Source organism: Pipra filicauda, unplaced genomic scaffold (assembly GCF_003945595.2).
Source record: "Pipra filicauda isolate LSUMZ 115617 unplaced genomic scaffold, ASM394559v2 scaffold555_size307855_pilon, whole genome shotgun sequence".
Taxonomy (NCBI): domain Eukaryota; kingdom Metazoa; phylum Chordata; class Aves; order Passeriformes; family Pipridae; genus Pipra; species Pipra filicauda.
Window position 1 is genome coordinate 1 of NW_024104704.1, and position 19,150 is coordinate 19,150.

Sequence of the window (19,150 nt, forward strand, 5' to 3'; positions counted from 1 at the left end):
AGACTATTTCCCCATTTCTATCAGCAGATGCAACCTGATAGTAGTGCACCGGATTATAGTAGAGCTAAACAGTAGGAAAAACAACAGTGCAACTACTTTGCTTCTACTAACATTTATTTTTGTGAGCAGTTTTATTTCATCAAGGATAGAATTCATCTCCCTGAACTTCAGATTTGTATAGCTGAGCCATTCTCTTTAGGGCTCCATGATAGGAAAGAGATATTCCTCTCCTCATAGCCTAAAGTCTTTACTAAGTGAATTTGTCCATTTTGGACCAGCAGAATATATATACATAGACTGGCACATCTCTTCCTCCTCCAGGTTGCTAAGTCACATGTATGTTTGTGAAGACTTACAGACATTTTTTCTTTTCAATAACAATTTCTTGCCTGATGTTTCAGATTCTTATTGGAGGAAATATCTCTGGCAATACAGTATTGGAAGATGATTTCACCACACTGGACAGTAGAAAGTGGCTGCTCCATCCTGGTGGAACAAAGATGCCGGTCTGTGGATCTACTGGGGATGCTCTGGTGTTCATTGAGAAAGCCAGCACTCGCTATGTTGTCACCACTGACATTGTTGTCAATGAAGACTCTTTCTTGCAAATAGATTTTGCAGCATCCTGCTCTGTCACAGACTCCTGTTATGGTAATGACTTCTTAGTACTTTCTGCCCTTACTCTTCCTCTGCTGTAGAGGAAAGTTCACTTGTTTTCTGGTTCCATTATTCACTGCAACAATAACTGAGAAAAAAAAGAAGGCTGCATGCTTCTGTTAGAAATTGTAACATCAGCTTTTTTATTCTAAGTGTCTGAAGCCTAAGATAAACTGAAGTCTATTATTCCTTCCGAGCGTTTAAGTTGCAGTTCAATCCATTAAAGAAAAAGACTAACATCTGCCTTACTCAAATCCATTCACCAGTATATAACATTCACTGCCTGGAGTGGTGCTGGTGGTCCTAATAATAAGCAACTGGGTGTTCCCAGCATATGTTTCTTGCCTTGCGGTTTTGCATTTTTGGTGTAGGAAGTCTCAGTTCTGATCTCACTTGTACCTCTACATCTAAGAAATCATTTATAACAACATACATCTGACACTGCTATGGCAGCATCAACTGCAAACATTTGTATCTTCCGTATGAAATAATGAACGTGTATATAGATCTATATGTATCCATGTAGGAATGTGTGCATAGATATATGCACTTGTGTATATATGTATTTATATGTGTATATATATGTTTATGTGCACATAATGTGATTTTTAATTATGTAGCTTCCTTTTTTTCCATATGATGTCTACTGAGTGCAGAGCCAGCCTTTATACATGTATATACACATATATACATACAGATACACAAATAAATAAAAATGTGCTCTGTTCTCAATACACATCACATGGAAATTAAAAATTGGCTCATTATGTGATTTTTAAGGTGCACAAGAAATAGGTCTTTCTAGCTTTCGAATGCCTTTTTGTGCATCTTAAATTACATTCTTTTATGGTAGGTTTTGGAATATACAGGTTTTCTATGAGGAAGAGAATATAATAACCATCATGTGGTATGTGTTAATTCACTGAGTTGCTGACGATTCCTCTAGAATTCTGTATAAAAATGGGAAAAAATTTTACATGGAGTCCCCAAAGTGGTTTCTCTGATTTTGCAAATCTGAAGCTTCTCACATGCTTAACAATATATTTTTCTTTTGGTATTAAAAAGACTACAACATCCTAAGATCATCTCTGCTACGTTTAAAAGTGTTTTAGGCAGCTGAGCTATATACTGACAAAGAAACAATTCCTTTTTTTTTTTTTTGGTTTGTTTTTGTGTCGTTGTCTACAACACTTACCATTATCTTAACTTCATATTAAATTAGGCAGGACACTACCTAATCATGCTTCCAGTCATGATGAGTAAAGTGCCTCATTTTGGTGAGGGAGATTTAACACTAAAAACTCACCCTTGTTTCTATCCACTTGTCCTTGTATTTCTATAGCACTGTCTTCTGCGCTGAAACATCAAGTAGGACTGATTGGGTGATTAAGGGTAATTCCCTGTGCATGAGGGTAGAAGAAATGGGTCTGTAGTAATCAAAAAAAGATCACAGATTTATCACCCCTGTCACTGCAAGCCATGCTCCTTGTTCTACACAGCCAGAAGGCCTGGCAGCTGGAACATTTACTTCAAGTTACAGTTCTGTGCCTATTGTTATTTACTTTTTAATGGCTGCATGAAAGTTTAATCTGAAGTATTTAGTAAGCTTGACTAACCTTTTTTTCATAATAAAATTTATAAGCCATGGACATCAAAACAGTGAAATTGCTGACTTTCACTGAGGAATGAATACATTAGTTTAATGTGGCTAGGCTGTTTGAATGAAAACAAGCTCACTGACTAACAAACTCAAATTAAAATTGTTTATACTGGATAATGAAATGAGCTGGTCTGGAGGAAGGGTGGAAGAGTGACTAAACTGTCTTGAGACAGAGCCAAAAGTTTGAGTGTTGCTCTGCCTTAACAACAGTTACATCCCGAATCTCACCCTTCAGCCTGAAAAACAAAAAAAGTTGATGTTTTTGATGCTGTCACATCATTTTCTTGCATGCTACAGCTACAGAAATTGGCTTGCCTTAATCCTGGCAACTTAACAGATGATTTTGTCTTTGCACCTGTGGTCCCTTGAGGTAGGTGGCAGATGCAGAAGTGTGCTGCAGACTTCTCCTGAGCTATAGCTATACTTGCTGAGCAACATGTAGCATATTCTCTAGAACTGCCACCAAAGGAGGTGGCTTTGTGCTTGTGACACAAGTGTTTGAAAAGTTCTGAGTGGTTATTTTGTCAGTGTAGACTTGTGATGCTCTCTGAGGCTTGCACTTTATTGTAGAACTATGGATGTAAGTCTCCAAATTAAGCAATTAACCATCTTTCCACCCTTAGCTATTGAACTGGAATATTCAGTGGACCTTGGGCTCACCTGGCACCCAATTTTGAGAGACTGTCTTCCTACTAACGTGGAATGCAACAAGTACCATCTCCAGAGGATTCTCATTTCGGACACTTTCAACAAGTGGACCCGGGTTACTTTGCCTCTGCCTCCCTATACTAGGTATCTCTTCTGGTTTTCTGCAGAATAAATCTAAATGCATAACTAGCTAGTTATAACATCATGACACTTTATAGCATTAAAGCAATTGCATAATACCTTGCATTTCTGTTTGATGTATATATATAGGAACAAATAAGTATAAGTAAATGAAGCTTCATTCTGCTTTGCATAAAAATTGCAAAGCTCTTCTGTGTGCGTGTTTACTTTTCTTATTTATAGATAGGAAATTCTTCTTCTAGCAAGGGACAGAGGGAACACTATAAAGAATCACATGTTATCATCAGCCTTACTAAATTCTGGTTGTTTTGGTGGCTAATTGGACTGGCTGAATCCCCACTGCACCCTGTGCTTGCTGTTACTGTGTGTTTTAAATATAGCACTTTTCAGGCTGCTTGTTTTTCTGTGCATTCCTTGTATCCTTTGTGACTCTCTTAGCTTAGATGCTCTCTATTGTTTATACACATGACCTCCTTTTCCTTTTCCTACGTTCTTTTGTCTTTGAGGGAAGAAAAATTGTGGGATTTGTTGGGAGGCTGCAGTGAAAGGAGCTGTTTGGGACTGTCAGCACTATTGGGGGTGCTGCCATGTTTTCTACAATGCCCTGAAAACTGCTGGATTTCTGATTTGTTTGTCAAAAAGATCCATCTAGGGACAACTGGGTAGCTCACTGACATCCTTCTAGATGTGCTGTTTTGCAGTGACAGCTGTGACTGTCTCCCACACAGTGATACCTGATAAAGCCCAAAGTAAAGCCCTGCCAACACAGGTAGCGAGGGCGTCTGGCTCTCAGCACAATTTGATGCTTTGCTCCTCCTGCTGAGCCCAAGCTCCTCACACAGGCATAGGCTGAGCTAACTGCAGGCACAGAAGTACCATAGTGCAGGCAGAGCCTTGAGAAGGTTGTCGTGAAAGATGACAGCTAATGCACATGTGAGTTTGGAAACACAGACATTTATTTTTTAGCAATTGTACCCAGAGCACCTATACAGTTGCCACACATTTTGAAATTAGTAGTGGAAAAGTCCATGTTCTACCACTAATCATTTGGAGCATCTAGACTCTTCCCTACCTTCAGTGCAATTATGTCAAGTAATAGTGCTTTTTTAGGAATTGTTCCCAGTATTGATCTTCTCTGCTTCCTTTTTTGTACAGCTTCACTACATATTGTCTGTAAAATCCATTACCCCAAGAGTTCTTGTACAAAGACTGTAAATTTGCGTTCAGGACAGTCTTTCTGGAGTTGAATAGGATAAATAAGGGCTAGGGTTGATGTTCCAAACCTATTGAATTTGGACCTGAAAGGAAGCTACCACCTGAGATAAACTTAGATTTATGAATAACTGCGATTTTAAAACCAGAGAGTTTTTTGAGCGGTATATATCAAAAGAAGTCTGATGCCCTACTGAGGCAAAGATTGCCCTTCTGTCCAAACTGATAATTGTATTTGTTGGCTCAAGTAATACCATTTTCCAAAGATATTAAGATAGGTATTGCATGAGAGAGGTTGTTACAACCTTATCTCATAAGGAGAGATGTTGAGCTTTAGGATAAGGAACGGTGCAGCTAATAGGTCTTTCGGTCTAGATGCAGTATAATTTTTATGCTGCTTTATTATTTCAAGCTGTGTAATAGCAGGTGTGTGTCTCCAATTTTTTTGTACCTGTATGTTTTAGGGACTTGCAGGTTATGTAGTCAGTAGTTTAGCCTGGTGCTCACCACCCATGTTTGCATAGCTTTTTAAGGCTCCTGTACTCCAGACCACTATGTAACCTCTGGCCTGCAGAAAGCAATGAACACTTAAAATCAGAGCTGATTTTAAAATGCAAATACAGCTTCTCATAGGAGCATCAGCTCTATAAATTGTTAGTGAAGAACCAAACCTAAAGCAGGCAGTGTAAGATATAGGTGCTTATCTTTATTCTTAAAGTGCTTCCTCACAATTTTTACATTTCCTTTAAAAATGCTATTTGGTGGGCAGCTAGAGGGCTCACAGTAGATTTTTCTTTAGATAAACATGTTATTTATTCATCTCATGCAGCATATTCATAAAGAAATAATTCATGGAATAATGTTGACCTTATCATAAAAGGTCTGTTTTTACACTGAATAGTTTTGGGGGATTTTGCTGTTTATTTGTTTTGGTGTTTACAACAATTGTGATTTCTCTTTGAGTTGCAAAAGAAAACAGACTACAAGAAGTTCAATGCTGCCATCTAGTGCTGTACAGCAAAACAGGGACTACCTTGAATTTATAATGGTATTTTTGACAAGTTACAGAAATTCATCTACTCACAGCTCTTGACTCATGGTCTACACCTGCATGAGCTGAATAGCTCTTTGGCATCCCCTGACTGTTTTGGCTAGATTTTCATCATCTGTCTTGGGAGCTGAGACACTTAATTCACATATGGAGAGCTAAGCCCCTTTAATCAGTAAAGTGAAAATGATTTACTGAAAAGAGCCAGGATCACACCACAGATCATTTCTTTGCATTTCCAGTCAAACCCTGGGTGGAGGGGAGGGAAGAAACTGCAAAACGTGGATAACACTGCAAGCCCTGCATGGCCTCTCTTATCTGTCCCCTGTAGATTTATAATGGCAGCATCTTATCTAGGAGCCAACCCACTCTGTAGAGCTGCTCTTACCTAAGTGTAGTTGGGAGAATTCATAGAGAAAAAGTTGAGTTATTTTGCTGAGTTGGACCGAAGCAACAAAACTCTGGCTCACTGTGAAACCTGGAGGATTTGGAGGTTTCTGGCTTGATCCAGCTCCCAGCTATCCCTCAAGTTTGGATTTTTGCTGGGATATGGTTATGACTGAGCTTCCATTTGGATGTACCACCTTCTTCCTGCCCTCCTCTCCACTGCACCAACTATGGCCCACTGGCTTTGCTTTAACCAGTGATCCCTTTCCCACCTCCCACACTCTCAGCATGCTACCAAGCACTTGTGCTTTGTCCTGTTCTCAGAACTTGTGCCTCCTGTTCCAAGAAAGCACCCTCTTCTTGGAAGGACGTTGTCCATTGTCAGGAGTCAGCCCTGAGTTGTGCTGATACCAAGCAAGTCTTCCAAGAGCAGTCTAGCCTCAAGACTGACATTTCCTTTCAGTCAAAATAAAGATTAGCTTAGCTAGAAATAGACCTTTCTGTCTGTCTTTCTCTCCCAAGGTCTCAAGCCACTCGTTTCCGCTGGCACCAGCCCGCTCCTTTCGATAAGCAGCAAACGTGGGCAATCGACAACGTCTACATCGGGGACGGCTGCATAGACATGTGCAGTGGCCACGGGAAGTGCACCCAGGACAACTGTGTGTAAGTGTCATCTGTTCCCTGTCCTGCCCAGCACTGCAGCATTTCACTCCTCCTCTGCCATTTCAGTGAACTTCAGGAAAAACTGTGATATAGTTTTTCAAAGCAAGGTGGATTTTGCTGTTAAAGCTGAGCAGGGCACTGGGACCACTTGGGAACAGAAATAACAAGCAGAAGGGTAAGTGTGGGGGTTGGCTCTGCCAGACCTCTGCCTGTTCCTGCACCATGGCCAATGCAGACAGTCCTTTCCTAGGTGGCAAAGCATTGCCTCTGCTGCTGCCTCTGCTGCATCTTGATTCTTCTCCCACCAGGCAGGTAGAAGATATCTCTTGAGTTTGCACACCCCTCTAGGGACATACAGTCCTGCAGCTTCCCAGAAGTTGTCATCCTTATTCCCAGGGGGTTTCACACTATGTTCCTGTGCTCTCAGCTTGCTTCTGGGTGCAGAGAACCTGGGCTGGAAGTGGGACATGTCCACTAAACATGATATATGCCAGTTCTTCAGAAGGCCAGATTTTGCCTTTTGACTGGTGTTAACTTGATGGTCTGATGCATCTGCTCCATGGTAGGGTTTGCCAGGGGAGGCAGACTGGCTTAATCCTCAAACTATCTGCACAACAGTTGACATAGAATCCTGCAAAGCTAACAAACAACAATCAGATCTCCCCAGATTTGCCTGTCTTGGCAACAGCGAAATACCTTCCAGATGGACGTATTGCTTTTTTTTCCAGCCACAAATGGCAACAGAAATGGGAGAATGGTTGTATAATTGCACTGTGACTTTATTTGTTAAAAATATATTTCACTGTAGAATAGACATATTATTGTGTTCTCTATCCTGACAGCACTGAAGTACCAAGACGCAATCTCCGTGGTAAAATCTCATAGTAGCAGAACACATTTCCATGCTGTTATCCAGTCTTTGACACATTACAAGAATGTTTTTCAGAGGAGAAAAAAAGGGAGAACTATATAAAGAAACAACAAGAAAGCACCCATCCACCAACGTTTTACAGAAACTTTAACTGTAACATTAGCAGGACATTCTTAGGCTTGGCACATTCTCTTAAGTTTATCCATCCAAGCACAGTGAATTTTACTGATTTTACTGTGTTCAGCAGTGTACTCTGTATTACTAGTTTGAATGATACATAATACTAAGCCTTCCTAAAGTCATTTTTGTATCCTACTAACCACGAAGTGTGGCAGATGTTTGAAACCCCCACATACCAGTTGTGTGCTAGTAAATGATGCAGACAGCTTCTATGCGGAATAAGATGGCACCTTGAAGTGGAATAACGTGGCACTGATTAAACTGCTGTGCAGGGCCCTTGCCAGCTGATTTCTGCATTTGTTTTCCTCTGCAGCTGCGATGAGCACTGGGGCGGGCTGTACTGTGACGAGCCAGAGACTCCCCTTCCAACACAACTGAAAGACAACTTCAACCGCTCCCCGTCGAACCAGAACTGGCTGACGGTGAACGGGGGCAAACTGAGCACGGTCTGCGGGGCCGTCGCCTCCGGGATGGCTCTTCACTTCAGTGGGGTGTGTGTTCAGCATAGAGACCAGCTCACTCCATTTGACAGTATAAATGGGACTGATTTAAAAAGTTAACTAAATAGCAAGGTGTTAAAAAAAGCAGCATAACATATTAAATATATAAAATATTTTTTTAAATTATATTCTTTACCTAGCCGAAGGTCAAAGTCAGGCAGGTCCTACAGACTAGGGCCAGCCAGAAACACTCCAGTAAAGCTGATACCACGTTCCTCACTATGCTGCAGCCAGGAAAATGAGATACAATGTGTGTGCCTCCTGAAAGGAGCTATAGAGGGGCTGGAAGTGGAGCTGATAGGTTAAAGCACAGTGTAAGTATGTAGACATTTAATTTCACTCACTCAGCCTCCTCATAGCACTTAAAACTTCCAAAGACCAAAGTTTGATGTGGCTTCTAATCAGACCGCAGAGGTAAATTAATAACTAGCTATTTGCACTTGTATAACTTGCACATGGTCCTTGAAAATACAGAATCACAGAGTGGGTAAGGTTGGAAGGGACCACAGTGGGTCGTCTGGTCCAACCTCCCTGCTCAGGCAGGGTCGTTCTGGAGTACATTGCATCCATGTGTAGCCTCATCCTTCAGATGTTTCACAGTTGGGTGTTTTCAGAGTAACCTCACAGTAAAATTTCCTAAGTTAGCTGCATACGTAGGTGTATAACCCATACTGCTGCTGAATTATAATTGGCTAACAGATAACCTCGAGATTACAAAAATGACAAAATAGTATTTTAGAAACTTGTAAAATTTATGCTTGTAGATCTCTTTCATCAATTTTATAACTAGGTTCAAACTGATGAAAGTTTTCTAAAATAAACTAACAGAAGCACTAAATTTCCACTTCCTCCCAGTAGGACTAAGCAAGTGTCACTAACTAATAGACTAAGCAATGTGAAATTTATTGTGGAAATTGTGGGATTGTGGAAAACACACATATTAAAATTGCTTTGGCATTTCATGGTTTGCATAAATTGAGCCATTAGCACATAATCAGTGATTCATTAATTCTGCATGGAAAACCTTCTGATTTACACTGGAAGCATGGATTTTTGCAACTCTTGTATTCAGAAGAAAGGTGAACACAGTTATGGATACTGAATGCCATAAAGCTATAGGAATAAGTAGCAATATGTATGAGTACACAACAGGCATTTTTAAGATGGAATGTAACTGAACTTACATCTTCAGGGAAAAATATATATTGTTCTGTTGTAGCTTAACCTTTGACATAATTAATAAAATTTGTACAATTTTAGAATTTTTACAGCATGAGGTTACAATAATAGTGACTACATAGTCTAACACTTTTTATGAATGTAAGTTTGCCAGGCAGCATATTTTTTCCTTGCTTTTCAGGGCTGCAGCCGTATGTTAGTTACAGTGGATTTGAACCTCACCAGTGCAGAATTCATCCAGTTTTATTTCATGTATGGATGTCTGATAACTCCTAATAACCGCAACCAAGGAGTGCTGCTGGAGTATTCTGTGAACGGTGGAATCACCTGGAGCCTCTTAATGGAAATTTTCTATGATCAGTTCAGCAAGCCTGGGTTTGTAGATACCTCCTTTCTGACTATGTAATTTCCTTTACCACCTTAAGGTGGTCTTGAATGTTTCATAAGAACCTGTGGGGCTTATCACTGCTGTGGTTTGGATGTCAGATCCTTGCGAGTTCAGCTTGTCCAGTCCTGCAAGCGTTTATGAATGGCCTTGGCACATGTGCTGGAGCATCAGTATTTGTGCAGCTGCTAGGCCAGAAATACAAGGGTAGTTAGGAGCCTGTAGCAGCCTGGTAGGTTTGTAAATGGTTGCAGGAGGATAAATTAATAGCTACTGTAGAGATGCTTATCCTGTTCTTTAAGACGCTAACATTTGCAATCTAGTTTCTTACTGACAAGAGCAGTCAGTCATTGTTTGAACTAGTTAGAAAATGGTGTGTAGAGGAGAAACTGAATTTCTGCAGACATCCATCAAAAGGATGGACACACTCAAGCCCTATTTTCAGATATCTGTGAGATTTAAATCATGCATACATGTGAGGTGACATTTTCCTCACTGACTAATTATAAGGATTCATAGAAAATGGGAATGTGAGGGCCCCATTATTTGTTATTTCATTCGAACGCACCAAGAAACTGTTAGCACTTTAACTGGACATGAGATTTAAGTGTACTGTTGTCTACTGTTGTAATGGAAAAAAATAAAGTTGTACTGGAACATGGCTATTTGCTGAATAGCTCCAGATTGAAAATACTGATCTTAATTTTACTCCAGTGTTCTCTTTCTTTACGCTTCCCTTAATTAGGATCTTATGGTCCTACCCTGCTAGTCTAGACCATTGCATTTGGTCCCATAAGGACAGCTAGAGCAAGTGAGGTTGCTCAAACCATGCCAGTCTGGTTGCTGACACTTCCCACCTCTCTCTGAGCCCCTGTCCCAGGGATGACATTGGGAGTGATCAGAAAGATTTTTATTCCGGCATTTCCCATAGAAGAACATAGGCTAGATCATCCACTCTTTTCCTTCTCTTCCCAACTTCCATGTACTCTAAGAAACACGGGTAGTGGACCTGGTCAAAGCACCTGGCACAGAGCATCGAAACTGTTCTCCTTCTGTGGCTTCCCTACAACTAATTTCCACTTTGTATTTCAGCTTTGTGAACATCCTCCTTCCCTACGATGCCAAAACCATTGGGACACGGTTCCGCTGGTGGCAACCTAAACACGATGGGCTGGACCAGAACGACTGGGCCATCGACAACGTGCTGATTTCGGGCTCAGCCGACCAGAGGACAGTGATGCTGGACACCTTCAGCAGCGCTCCCCTGCCGCAGCACGAGCGCTCCCCCGCCGACGCAGGGCCCACCGGCAGGATCGCCTTTGACATGTTCATGGAGGACAAAACTACAGGTAAAGGTTCCACGTGGACCTGAGTTAAAGAGCAAGAAGCTTTTCAAATTTTCAAATCTTGCTGAGCCTCTTGAGTCTTTGTCTCACTGTGATGGCGATCACAGACAATCTCATCTATATAGAGGTCTGGTCTTTTGCTTTTAGTTCACAAAATGTGAAGTGGAAAGATGTAATGCAACTTTTCTTTTTTACAGCATGGATTTTAGAAGACTAATTTCTTTTCAAAGAAAGAAAAAATGATTAAAAAGTGTCAGGTTATTCTAAGCAGATTTCTTATCCTGAATATCTGCTTCCTATTTCCTAACTTTTTAAAATATTATATAGGGAAGTTAAGTTCCATTCTACAACTAAATTTTCTAGAAGATGTATTTCCATATGTTTACAAGGCTTAACAAGCACCAGTGCCAGGGTACACTTTGTGCAGACATGTAGGCAGTGCCTATTAAAAGGCTCTCCCAAAAAATGTTAAGTGCAACAGAAGTTTATGTTTTAAATAAATCTCAAATCCTTACTTCTTGAGCATTAAAAAAATAATGCTATAGTTCTTATACAAGAGAGTAATAAGAGGTGCTTTCAGCAATAAATGTGATAATTGTAATACCTATGTACCTGGGAAAGATGGGGTACTGACATTCTCAGGAGCAATACTAAATAATTCTCACGTAGGCTGAAGAACAAAGCCATGAATCACCTTTCGTGGTTAACACCACTCCCTGTGTTCTTTAATTTATGTTGTCACTGTATATTACTGGTGTTGCCATTTATTTTCAAGTGAATGAACACTGGTTATTCCATGATGATTGCTCAATCGAGAGATTTTGTGATTCTCCTGATGGTGTCATGATCTGCGGGAGCCATGACGGCAGAGAGGTCTATGCAGTTACCCACGACCTGACTCCTACAGAAGGCTGGATCATGCAGTTCAAGGTAATTCCAACCTGCACCCAAACTGCCCTTCACACACCTCTTTACCTAAATTAAGGAAATAGCCCAGTGATATAAGGAAGTTGCAAGACCCTTTGCACATCCCTCCATAAAGATGGTTCACCTAATCTGTGGCCTTCTCTGAAATATGCAAATCTTAGACTGTGTGGGAAGGGAGATGAACTTTATTTGTTATGTGGTACTGGGGTATAAGGCACAAGTGTCAAACTCTGGAAATCCAGAAATGTGATCTAATTAGAAGAAAACAAAATTCACACTATGGTGTCTCTTCTCAGTCTTGGAGATACTGAAGATGCAGATGACTGGTAGTGTACAGACATGTTATTGCCATCATTTCAAACAAAAATTCTGCAGTCAGTTTTCAGGTTCAAACACTTTTTTAAACTCCACCACCACGATTCATTCTAAATTATTGATGCTCTCTTCTTTGATAGGTTTCTGTTGGATGTAAAACCTCAGAAAAACTTGCACAAAATCAGGTCCACGTGCAGTATTCCACTGACTTTGGTGTTAGCTGGAGTTACTTAGTACCTCAGTGCTTACCAGCTGATCCAAAATGTTCTGGGAGTGTTTCACAGCCATCTGTCTTCTTTCCCACAAAAGGATGGAAAAGAGTAACTTACTCACTGCCTGAAAGCCTTGTGGGCAAGTAAGTATGAATTTTCTACTCATTTTGACTTGGATTGAATACCTGCCTAGAAACACAACAAGAGATACATCTGCTTATTCATTTTCTTTCAAGAAAACTGCAGACTAGCATTCATGTTCATTGCATTATGTATATGTATAAAATCAATTTCAACAGATATTTCCACTACTTGTGGAAGCTTGGAGGATAGTACAGTCCTAAGTATATTGTGTTTAATCACCTTTTTTCAGTTGAGCAAAGTTGATTTATACATATGTCTCTCTTCATTTCTTTATATCTAGTCCTGTGAGGTTTCGCTTCTACCAGAAATACTCAGATATGCAGTGGGCCATCGATAATTTCTATCTGGGCCCTGGTTGTCTGGAAAACTGTAGAGGTCATGGGGACTGCCTGAATGAGCAATGCATCTGTGACCCTGGGTATTCGGGTCCAAACTGCTACCTTACCCAGACACTGAAGGTAATTTTACTACATGTTTTAAAGAATTAATTTGGCATGTGTTTGGCTGAGAGAGAGAGGAGAGATTGATCCCACTGAAAATTTAGCTTTGATTCCTGTCAGCTTGAAGAGAATCAAATCCATTTTCAGCCCTTTCATCAGTTTTTAGCAAAATTATTACTGCATTATTCAAGAACAGGTTTGTTCCTTTGCAAATAACACTGTGATAAAAAGCTGTGATACAGTTCACTGTTCATGTTTAAATCATAATTATAGGATCTAAATCACCCTTGCACATATCATTATATCTGATCAAGACCTGTAGAAAGATTGTCTTTATCATGAAAGACCTTACTGAAGTAGGAAATACAGGAAAGTGGCATAAAATTAGAAAATTAATTCACGTGGCTGTTATTCATGTTAATCAATAACAAGCGAGTGAACTCTAGTTAGATATTATTGATTTAAAAGTTAAAATATATTTAAAATGTGACATGTTTAGAAAAGAATATGTAATGATCCCAAATTAGTTTTAAATGTTGTGTTTACCATCTCATTTTTTCTACATCAGGTAAGAACAGAATAGGTACATCTTCCACAGAAACAACAGGATAACAACAATTCTGTCTAAAGGGAATATAACTATTTAACTTTTAAGTTATCATTTGAATTATTATAACCTTCTATTTTTCAGCTGAAATACTAATACATGATCAAATATAATTGTCTGTTTGCAATTTTTAAATAGTAATGTATCCTTCACATTAAGGACATTAGGGATAAAATGCTAGCAATTTTAGGGGAATTCTACCACTATCTCCTTAAGGCCAGGATTTCACTTATGCACCTGGAGGTAAGTGGAAATCAGAAATATATTCTAGATGGTTTTCACTGTAAATATTTGTGCAGACAGTTGCATAAATGCACGTTCACAACAATAACCCTAAAATTTTATTTTAGGTTTTGCTGGGGAAAAAATATAGAATATTTTTTCTCCCATACATAGAGAAGAGCACCCTGTAGCCCCCTGCCATCAAAACCTTGCCACAAAAACCCAACACATCCACCCATTTTCACATGCCAATTTTAGTTTGCTGAATTACCTCCCAAGTATGTTAAAATCCAGCCCTAATATATTTTCACATTTAGCCAGTCATTTTAAGTGGGTAAATATTCAGCCAAAAGTGATTATATTCAGTCATCCTGAGAAAATTTACAGTGTTCATGAGCCCTTTAAATATGTTTAGATCAATTCCACCTGTGGTCATCAAAAAGACTTAAAATCTTAATTACCTGTGCATACCTTACTTACAGACTTTCCTGAAAGAGCGCTTTGACAATGAAGAAATCAAACCAGATTTATGGATGTCCTTAGAAGGTGGAAATACCTGTACCGAGTGTGGAATTCTCGCAGAAGACACAACTCTGTATTTTGGAGGTGCAACTGTGAGGCAGGCTGTCACTCAAGATCTGGACCTGCGGGGGGCAAAGTAGGTCATGTTTCCATGTCATTTTCCTGGAGAACTCTGTTAAACACTGACAAAGCAGCAGTAACATAGCTTGTAGCTCAGGGGATTCCTAGGTCACCACTAGCATAGACCTGAGGCAGACACTAATGAGATTATGATTCTCAAGACACTGATGCTTTCAGATAAGTCACAGAGAGCAAGGCTCACCCTTGCACAGCAGAAAGGGTCTCATGAATCAGCAACTCCTGTCCTGCAAAGAGGCAAAATACCACAGTCTCCTTGGCATCACCAGCTGTGTCTCTCACTCAGTTCAGAGCATAACCTCTGCTGGTTGTCTTCTCTTGAGTGCCCATACAAGACCCACTCCACTCCCATGCTGTAGAAAAGGATGACCTAACAGGAGAGCGATGGAATTATGTCACTTTAGACAAGCCAAGGAAGGACATGGCGTAGACAACTTCAGCAACATTTCCCTTGACTGTGTGGCTTTAATGAAGCCACACACTCTGACTTCTGTCATTCAAAAAGAGTTCACTGCATCATACAGCCTTTCAGGAAGGAAGGGGCCTCAGGGAGTCCCTAGTCCAACCTTACATTCAAAGGCAGGTAACACTGAATTCAGACCAGTTTGCTCAGGGCTTTTGTCCCATTAGGTCTGTAAAATCCTCCAAGAACAGAGATCCTGCAGTCTGTCTGGACAGCTTGTTCCAGTGCTTAGTTACCCTCAGAGTGATTTTTTTTTTCCTCTGGTAAATCCAGTTGGAACCTCCCATTTTCTCAATATATGACAGCTGTCCCCCAGTCCCAGCCATCTTCTCCAGGTTGAACCAGCCATGTCCCCTCAGCCTCTCCTCACAGGGCATGTGCTCCAGCCCCAACCATTCCAGTGTCCTTCGCTGACCTTGCCTCAGTCATCAACTTCTTTTATGTCCTTCATTGATATAAGGGCAACTTGTTAACACATGGTGAGCTCTCTTTCCAGCAGGACTCACAGGGAACTGCTAGCAAAGCAGCTCCCATCCAATCAGTCCCCAGCTGGTACATTTGCAAGGAGTTAGTCCCTCCCAGGGGTAGGTCTTTGCTGAATTCATTAAGTTCCCATGAGAATTACTAGGCAATGTTTTTGGAAACCTTTGTGGTACTTGCACAGTTACTTGCTTAAAAATGCTGGCATTTGGAACATTTTCAGCATGGCTCTGTGCAGATCTTTAACAGATGTAATCATATACATTAACTCTTAGGTTTCTACAGTACTGGGGGAGAATTGGGAGCGAGAACAACATGACAACGTGCCACAGACCAACTTGCAGAAAGGAGGGAGTGCTGCTAGACTATTCCATTGACGGAGGCAAGTACATCCTATGGTTTCAGCTAAGCTAAAGTCTTGTTCTGCATCCAAGCACCATGAATATCTGGGAAGTTGTCAGAGATCCAAAATAATAAGCTAATTTTTAATTGCAAAATTATTTTTGTCTGTGTAAAGTGTTTTCCCCTTCTAAAATTTCCATCTGTTGTTCAGGAGTTTTCTGTAATCCTCCTGCCTGATTTCAGTAATCAGTGGCTTGCAGCCAATTTGATTCCTTTATATGATTACAAGATTACTCTTGCAGTGAGAAACAGTTGCTAACTATCATTAGAAAGTTAAGATTTGCCTACCAGAAGACCATAGCTATTATTTTTCATTTCCTACTATCTTACTTAAATCTTTTAAAAAGTTCTACCCTATGCTTGTTCTTATTACTAAACCTGCACCTTTTCATTCCAGGGATATCCTGGACTTTGCTTCATGAGATGGATTACCAAAAATACATCTCAGTCAGGCACGACTACATCCTCCTCCCCGAACATGCCCTGACCAACACCACCCGCCTGCGCTGGTGGCAGCCGTTCACCATCAGCAACGGGATCGTGGTTCCAGGCCCTGACCGGGCACAGTGGGCTCTGGATAACATCCTGATCGGAGGAGCAGAGATCAACCCCAGCCAGCTGGTAGATACGTTTGATGATGGTAAGACAGGCTGCCACACCTTAGCTTATCTGTTGTCTGGATTATTTTACCTAAGTCCTGAGAGCTTGCAAGCAGACTTTCTTCCATTTCAACTCTGAAATTTTTTTATTTTGTAGGTTGATGCTCTTTATATGTTATTCTTCATGCTACTCGTAGGAGTGTGTAAATATATATACATATATATATATACACACACATGTATATTCAGATATGTATTTATGCACATATATACATACACATGCCTATAAGAAAGACAAAAATTTTTATTTCAGTCCAATTCATTTCATTTAAATTCCTGCTATTAAATTTTTATTTTAAAAGTACTATTATTTAAACATTTTAATTAGCTCTCTGGAGCTGATGTCTCTATTACGTCTGTTAGCTTAATGTGTGTCATTACAGATAACATAAATGTAGTGTCTATGTTACTAAAAGACTGTATCTAGTGATTCTGTGGATTCATTACTAAGCCTTGATGTTTACCAAGCTAATGCAGTAATTATATTTAACTCATCTTAATAGAAGGCACCTCTCATGAAGAAAACTGGAGCTTTTACCCTAATGCAGTCAGGACTGCAGGGTTCTGTGGAAATCCATCATTCCATCTCTACTGGCCAAACAAGAAGAAGGACAAAACACACAACATCCTGTCCTCCAGGGAGCTCATTATACAGCCAGGATACATGATGCAGTTTAAAGTAAGAAATGTTCTCTCTCTCCAAAGTAAAGTACACAATGAAAAGTCATCTACAGTGTCTCCAGAAATTATTCCCCTTCCAACTAGAATTCTCAACTGAATGAATAATTAATAGTGACTTTTTACTAGAAATTAAAGGAAAATCTGAAGTATAAGTAATGAGAATCAGAAAGGTTGCCTGAATGTAAAATGTCAAATTATTCTGACTGACTGTATGCTTTGGGGGTTAGTCACAGGGATTGGAAGTCTAATCCCTTTTATCTGAAATTACTGGATCATCAGATATAGTAGCAATTATTTTCTAAGATGAGAATAGACAGGATGCAGAATATGCCATTTTCCCCTAATCTGTGAATAAACAGAAAAGGCAAGGGAGTGTCATATGGAAAATGTGAGCGTGTTTAAGTAGAAGTACCCGTTCTATTTGCTTGTGTCATGGCAAATGACCCAAACAATCAGAGAAACATTTCTGAGTATTTTACTTTGATTTAAGGTGGGATTCTGCACTTGTTGCCAAAGGCAACAAGTAGTTGTTTTATAATTGCTTTCCATTCTCCAAGCACCTTGCCTTAAATAAGCCAGGAACTAATATGAAAGTAGGGTTATTAAAATAGTCATCCATTTTCTTGTTATGTTTTTTCCTTGTTCTTCTGTTTGACAAGATAGTTCTAGAATTTTCCATCTTCCACTGATCAATATTTTCATCTTTTCTCAACATTTGTTGCCTATTTTATATTGACTATCTAATATAAAACCTAAGGCACAGCTTTCTCCCCTCACACAGCATGCCACCTTCAAAGAAATTTTATAAAAGAGGACTCTCACATGCTTTTTACTACTGAGTGCCAAGACTCTGCCTCAAGCCACTTATTTTACCCAGTCTATCATCTTTTTTCTCTATTTTAAGGCCAAAATTATGATAACCCATTTAGTAGTTTGTATTACTAAGGTCTTATTGCTGAGTTTTTCTCTTCTGCTTCTCTCCCCCTTTTTCTGCACCAGTCACAGTAAAGATTGTATTTCTAAACTAAGAATTCAGCTCTAGCATGGCTTCTGTTTGGTTTTGAAATTTAGCTTTTTGTTATCTATTAGGTGCTATACATTGGGTACTGTAATCTTTCCACTTTAATATGATACATATATATCTATTGTTTTAAATATTCAGAATAACTCTGTTCTTAAATTGGATTGACTTGAAGTTTATGCCTACATGTTTATCATTATGAATTTTAAATTTCATAGGTGTTTCATTTTTGGAAATGCCAAGGAGCTACCGTATCTTTTTGTTTCAGTAACAATGTTTGTTTAGATATTTAATCTGGATTATAGGAATGTAATGTTAGGATTCTGTTTGGAGATAACAGTAGCAATTAAGTAAAATTCATTAAGTAAAAGCAGTATCTGAAGTACTGTGTCTTTTGTATTCTATCCACTTTTGATGGTTTTTTTTGTCCAAGATCTGTTAGCAATCTCTTTTATAGACCCCATAAAGAAAAAGAAAAAAAGGAGAATATAACTTGGTTATATATCACTTCAAATGTCTGCCTGACTTGTTATAGCAGTCAATTTTATTTGTGCTATAGATCGTGGTTGGCTGTGAGGCAAATTCTTGTGGGGACCTCCACTCAGTGATGCTGGAGTATACAAAGGATGCCAGGTAAATGACAGCAGAGTACACAGATCTAAAAAAAAATAGTATGATATTAAAACCCTAGAGAGCTTTTGTTTATTAAAGCAATTACTTTGCTATGCATGTTGTAACAGGATCTGAATAAAGCCTGTGTGCAAGCACTGGGCTTTGTGTACAGAACTCCCATAAATTCTCTTATAATTTATCCCAGATATTGACAGATTCATGGCATTGAGCTTGCAGTTACAGTCATGAGCATGCTCCTGTTCAAAATATACTCTCAGGAAACCACATTCACAAGAAACTTGTTTTGGTATGATACAGGACCAAGCTGTAATGAAGTGAGGGTTACTTAACTCCAAATGGGTCTTTAACTAGCAAACAGTTAACAACACTGTCTCCTGTGCTGTAATATAGCAGCACATTATAATTTG

At 39.5% G+C, this 19,150-nt stretch overlaps 1 protein-coding gene across 1 annotated transcript in view; it reads left to right on the forward strand.

Moving 5' to 3' along the window:
* Positions 1-386: 386 nt before the first annotated feature.
* Positions 387-19,150, forward strand: part of LOC113998756 (reelin) — a 32,877-nt gene continuing 14,113 nt past the window's right edge. The window contains exons 1-14 of the mRNA XM_027741764.2: positions 387-651; positions 2,941-3,109; positions 6,276-6,416; positions 7,781-7,958; positions 9,328-9,521; positions 10,624-10,880; positions 11,653-11,807; positions 12,260-12,474; positions 12,756-12,933; positions 14,227-14,402; positions 15,623-15,729; positions 16,147-16,389; positions 16,912-17,087; positions 18,670-18,743. Of these exons, the coding sequence (XP_027597565.1) occupies positions 393-651; positions 2,941-3,109; positions 6,276-6,416; positions 7,781-7,958; positions 9,328-9,521; positions 10,624-10,880; positions 11,653-11,807; positions 12,260-12,474; positions 12,756-12,933; positions 14,227-14,402; positions 15,623-15,729; positions 16,147-16,389; positions 16,912-17,087; positions 18,670-18,743 (2,522 nt within the window). The 5' untranslated portion in view covers positions 387-392. The remainder of the gene's footprint in view (positions 652-2,940; positions 3,110-6,275; positions 6,417-7,780; positions 7,959-9,327; positions 9,522-10,623; positions 10,881-11,652; positions 11,808-12,259; positions 12,475-12,755; positions 12,934-14,226; positions 14,403-15,622; positions 15,730-16,146; positions 16,390-16,911; positions 17,088-18,669; positions 18,744-19,150) is intronic.